The sequence below is a fragment of the Etheostoma cragini genome, chromosome 23, assembly GCF_013103735.1.
Source record: "Etheostoma cragini isolate CJK2018 chromosome 23, CSU_Ecrag_1.0, whole genome shotgun sequence".
Lineage (NCBI taxonomy): Eukaryota > Metazoa > Chordata > Actinopteri > Perciformes > Percidae > Etheostoma > Etheostoma cragini.
In genome coordinates this window covers 7,864,264-7,870,263 of record NC_048429.1, presented here as the reverse complement: position 1 = coordinate 7,870,263, position 6,000 = coordinate 7,864,264, and the positions used below count along the sequence as shown (strand labels likewise).

Sequence of the window (6,000 nt, the reverse complement as noted above, 5' to 3'; positions counted from 1 at the left end):
CAAACAAACAAACAAACAAACAAACAGGACACAGAGTCTTGCAGGATTCTATTAAACCAAAGGGGGCTGATCATGCAGTGTATCAGCTCATCTTGTCACTAATGTGGCTCTCATTTGCATCAACACACACTTGACCCATGCACCCTGCCCAGCGTCCTTCCCCTGCCTGCTCCCAATTCCCTTCTGGCCTGCCCCGGCCATGCAAATATTCTTCACAGCACTATTGCCTGGCCATTAGTGCTCTTCAAATACACACAGAAATGCACATACATGCACAAAAACACACACACCGACTAGCAAATTTTGATGAAGACTTGTTAATTGCAAACATGCCCCAACTGCTGCTGCTACTGTGGAAACTGAGCAAAAAAAAAGAGTGAAGCAGAGAGGGAGAACGGGTGATTTATAGAAATAAAGAGCATGACTCAGGAGGGCATGAGAACACTTGAGGTCATATCTTCGGAGGGAAATCTATTATATAAAATTATAATCCTAAATATTCTTAATTAGGTCATAAAATAAGGAACAGTAAATAAACATTCAGTGAATTCAATTAATTAAATGAAATTTACAGTTCCTTCAATTGATTAGGCCTGAAACTGGTAATGAGTGTTATTGTGGTTGTCCATCTCTTTGTAAACATGGAGTAAAGCTTCACCATTGCACACTTTATTGAAATTGGAGACAAAAAAGAGCTTCATGAATTCTGTCATGAATTGAAGAATCTTGAAGACTGTCCAACCTAATAAGAGAATGATGGGGATAGATAGGCTTTGACTGAACAGTGACTAACCATTGGGTTTCTTAATTTACATTGGAAGTAGAATGTGTAGTTTCGATTGGAATGATCTAAAGCTGGTCTGACAGGCCAATTTGACTCTGATTGCCAATTGACTGATTTCCATTAGACACCATATATTGGTCAGAGTTTTCCCCAACAGAGGGATACTAACCATAGATTAGTGGGATGATACATTCATTGGTTTGTCTCTGTATAGCCCTTAAGCAGTTATTATTGGGTAGGAATTCAATAAGAACTAAGAGATCCTGAAGCTGTTTTCTTTACTGTACATCATTTTCCTATATTTATAGGGGGAGCTTTCAAAGAGCAATGGATGTGTAGCCCACCCACCTCCACCCTCTTATATTGGTTGTGTAAGGATTGTTTTATGTAAATTAGCCGCAGACTGATTTACATGTGGAATTTCACCATTTGGTGTGATGTCCCCGGTTCAATTTTGGGACAGGTATCTTTGTCACGTCTAGACATCTCTATCTCTCTCCCTGCTGTCTTTTCTGTGTCTAACTACTGTAAGACACAGAAGGTTGTCCAGCAAAGGCAAATGCCAGAAGATAATCTTTAATTTTTTTAAAGACTAGTGCGGTGCCCTTTGAAAATGTGCCTGTTTGGAACGGGCGGTTATTTGGCCTGTGGTATTGCTGCTCCTCAAAACCAAATTGTACCCCAAAAGGACTTACAGAGGGACCCCAAACCACTTCATTCGCAACTCCCCTGTATACTACTGATTTACAGTGTAAGCTGCTACTACATCAGAGGAAGACGTACTACTGTTTTTACTTCACAGAGAACGCTGCAGATTCCGAATGTAATTACAAAATATTACTATGACAAAGTGGAGTAATCAGACATTGGCCTCAAGGACTCATGGCACTGTGCTACCCAACTAGCCTGTTATGAGAGCACATTTTTGCTTTCATCAACCAGAGAGGGAGAGAGAGGGAGAACAACCGACTGACCTGCCTGGTTCAACTCTTGAGATTTTCTTGCATTGCACAGCGCTCTGAAGGAATGATCCCCGAGATTAGGCTACGTTATGTTCCACATAATAGCAGGAAATAGTCCCCCCGCTGTTCTAAAACGTTGTGCACGTGGCGCCTGTTGATGCGCAGGTTGCCACCATACATGGACACATATATACAGATACGTCTCGCTTTGTAAGATGAATAGCCTGCGTACAAGTGGCATCAGGCTCTGTCTGCACTGGTTGTCTGGTTGTGTTTGCATGTGAAATTCAGGAATAGTTGTTTGATTATTGAAAGTTAAAGATTGTCCTAAGTAGTGCTACTTTGCATATTTTTGTGGGTCAGAGGTGTATGCCACAATTTAGCTGACATAGCTCGGCTGCTCTGTCTCTAGTCCTCAGGGTGAGAGGGGGAGTGGCCAATGTCTAGAGAGGCAAAACCAATGTGTGCACCTTTTTACCGATTGATATTTAACGATATTTTTCATTTCTAATCCAAACAATGTTTAATTTGGCACTGCACTTACTGCCCGTTGTAGGTGTCAGCTGTTGAGTCCCTGGAAGGTCCCCTGCTGCAGGTAGAGGGGCTTGGTGATCTGCGCCTGGAGCTCCATGGCAAGAAGCTCAACATCCACCTTGTACTCATTGATGAGCTCCACCGACACCTCTACATCAAATCTACAAGTCGTCTGGGACATAAGAACAAGGACAAAAATGCTGTTCGCCTTCCAGGGTAATGGACAGTTTCTTATATTTCTTAAATGGTTACCACTTCAGGGGGTTCCAATGTCTTCACAATAATAGAAATGGGAAAATAGTACTTCAGTGTCATCAAGGGATGCTTGGCCGGTCAGTTGATTGCGCACATTCAAGTGTTTTTTTATTCCTTTTGCTTGTGTGCAACATTGTACTGCATTGAAAAAAACACAACCTTTTAACTTTAAGAGTAACTTTAAGTAGAGATTTAATTTCATCACATTTAATTTGGTTTCCTTTTATTATCATCGCTATAGGATTCTGCAAAGCTGTAGTCATTCATCTATGGGTCCACACAGCAAACATAAATGTATTTTCTTACAGTGTTATATCACTTATATAGTTAATACAAGTGTGCAAGGTTGAGTGCAACAGAGGGAGTGAGGTCGAAAAACGTCATATGGACTGTTATAAAATAAAAATCTGTTTATTTGGTCTGTTACCAAAAGACTTTCTTGTTTGCCTATTTTGTAGTAAAAAAAAGGTTTTGACTGTATAGATGTGTATTCATTATGAGTTATCCCTTTGATGGGACAACTTGCCAATTATTTACTGTAAACCTGGAACTTTACTGGAAACCAAGCCAATTACTGAAAAAAACAATTAGACCTGGTATAACTTGTTGCTCAACTTCTTTATAATGGCTCTTTGTGCTGTGATACAAGATTTATTGTAAAGAAGCTAATATCCCAAATTCACTCATAGGGGTGCGTGCGTGCGTGCAGTAAATCAGTCAAAATTCAACTTATAGAGTTTCTGTGTGACCAACAATGATGCTTCAAATGATGAAGTAGGTTTTGCAGCCACTGGGAGAATAACTTAAGCTATGCCTCCGTGACCAGAGGCCAGTTTCTTAGTTTCATGATGCAGCCATATAACCTATTAAGGATAATGCGGCACAATAGCTTCGAACACAGTGTTGAAGCTGTTTTGTTCCATGAATGTCATTCAGCTTAAGTGTTGTTTGCACTTTGTGTGTGTATGTATGTGTGTGTGTGTGCGTGAGTGTGGGGGGGTGGTGGTGCAGTAATTTTGGTGGCTGGGTTGGTGAGGTACAGTGATGTATTACTGAGGGTCAGCCAGTGACAGGTCCTGGCCTGCCTGTATTGGGTCCCCTCTAACAACAACAAGCCAGCCTCCATACAACCCACTCACTTAGCAGACACACAGTGTTTATACCGCGCAATTTAAAGGACCTTGATTGCTTCCACCTGGGGCTTAAGGCTTGATAAATGGCTCATTGGAAAGCAGCAGAAATCCCCACCCAGAGATGCAAGCTTTTTTTTGTTATAACAGTAGATTGTTTTTGTTCGAAAAAGCCAGGTTATTGGGCACATTTCTGTTAGCGCATACTAAACCCCTCATATGGTTGCAATATCATGTTTTATACGAGACAGAAAGCATAGAATTCAATAACAGTGCTTTATCTTGATAATCACAGTCCCTGGATTTTTTCCCCTCTTCACAGCTCCACTCCCAAAGACACATCTCCAATGCCTGTGTTGGATGTCAGCAGCCTGTCTACCCCACGCAAGCTTTTGGATTCATCACAGTTCAGCACACCTGGATCCAGCAGTGGTACGGTCCTTAGATCATATTAGATCGGGGAGTAAGAGGGACTGAAGGCAGGTCCCTTAGCAAAAAGAAGGCGTTGAGATTATGTGAAGGAAAAGAGAAGCAAAAAGAACTGCATTTTAAAAGGTTGTTTCATTAAATTAACGTTTTTCTCACCTTAAATTTGCATGGGTTAGGAGAACTATAGAGATAAATACATCAACAAAGCAGTATTTTTGGTCTCTGCATAACAAAGTGTGTGGATTTTAGTTTGCAATTTTATTTTTACTGTGCTGATATCCTTAGTGATAAGGAAATCATTAGTATCATTCAGGCTTACATCCATTTCCATGTCATTATGGGTGTGTATTGCTAAGCCTTCTTGCTCACGCACACACACGCAGAGTAATAATAAAAGCATACAGAAACGGCGGATCTGAACTATTACAACTAAACACACCACCCGTGCCTCTTTACAGTCTCACTAGCGTGCACACACACACACACACACACACACAAAGAGACACTTGCATTTCTCTCCCTGCAGGATATGTCACAACATCTTCAACTATGATCATAATACACATTTCCCTCGCCAATATTATAATCATCTTGTCCACCCCTTTCCGTACCATTAGTCAACCCGTATCTCTGTCATCACAGCAGGGGAACAGCATTCTTTATGCTTAAACTGGTAACCAGCGCTTTCACAGGGACTGATCATGCAGACGGTATTCAGCAAAGAATGAAGTCTCTCTTGGTTGTTGGGGCGTATAGTCAGCACTGCATTCCTTGCAGGCAGAGAACAGAGAATCACAAACAAGAAGATAATGAAAAAAGTTAATCCTGCAATAACTTGGTGTTCCCTTGGTGTTTCTTAGTTTTTATATTAAGCTTGGCACTTTTTTCACCACCCACCACTCTCTTGGCTTTTGAAGTTAGTCGGTATTCCTTTTTAGGCTCTGTGGATGCTATGCAACCATAGAGTGTCCTGTTTATACCTACATATATCTACAAACCTATTATCTTATTGCTCCTTATCAAAAATTCCTTAGTGTATATAATTTATATTTTAGCGTATATATATTTTAGGTTTCCCTGAAAGCTACGATGCAACGCATCATTTTGATTCCATCGAGTGGTTTAATTAACCTGATCAGTTCTCCTTGTTGTTCCCTATCTCTGTCTCTTTTGCATTTAGCTCCTACTTTACTGAGGGCTTATATCGGCTACAACTGTCGTTTTAGTTATGTATCTTTTACTCCACCTCTTTTTTAATTCACTCAGCTCAGTCCATCATCCTGAATGTGTGTGTCATGAACTCAAAACACACAAATGAATTACCACTAATACATTATAAATATCTATACAATTAACCCACCCTGAGGTCCTAAAATAAAAGCTAAACCACAGTTTTCCCTACATTTAACAAAGAGAACACTGGCAATTAGCTATCACCAGCCAGTAAGTGCCAAGCACCGTCATGCTAACAACTGTGGTCACGACACAGCAGCCAGCTTCCATCAATGGCCTAGCTTGCCATTTTGTCTAATAGCATTAAAGCACCTCATTTGTAGCTATTAATTGTCATAAATATTACACAAACCACAGTTGGAATGGGAGAAAGGAGGAAATACAACCAAAGTCCATTAACTTGCCATAAACATTAACTCTCTTAACATGCTTTGATGGGGAATTGGAAGGCCCCGTCTAATGGAAATTAGAGCATCATTTGATGCTGCCACTCTCAATTTAGCTGCTAATGTGGCTAAGTCAGATGAAAAGTGCATGCACGGGGGCAGGTTAACAGGACAGATGCAGGTGTGTGTGTTTAAAAGAGAATTATGTAGTATATTAATTTGGCTGAAGCCATGATTGTAATTTTAGTGTGCTATTGAAAAGGTGTTGAATCTTGGTAATTAGATTT

General features: G+C 40.5%; 1 protein-coding gene across 1 annotated transcript in view; it reads left to right on the top strand.

The window, feature by feature from the left end:
- Positions 1–6,000, top strand: part of exoc4 (exocyst complex component 4) — a 115,106-nt gene that overhangs the window by 5,803 nt on the left and 103,303 nt on the right. Inside the window, exons 4-5 of the mRNA XM_034863444.1 lie at positions 2,303–2,496; positions 3,988–4,097. Of these exons, the coding sequence (XP_034719335.1) occupies positions 2,303–2,496; positions 3,988–4,097 (304 nt within the window). The remainder of the gene's footprint in view (positions 1–2,302; positions 2,497–3,987; positions 4,098–6,000) is intronic.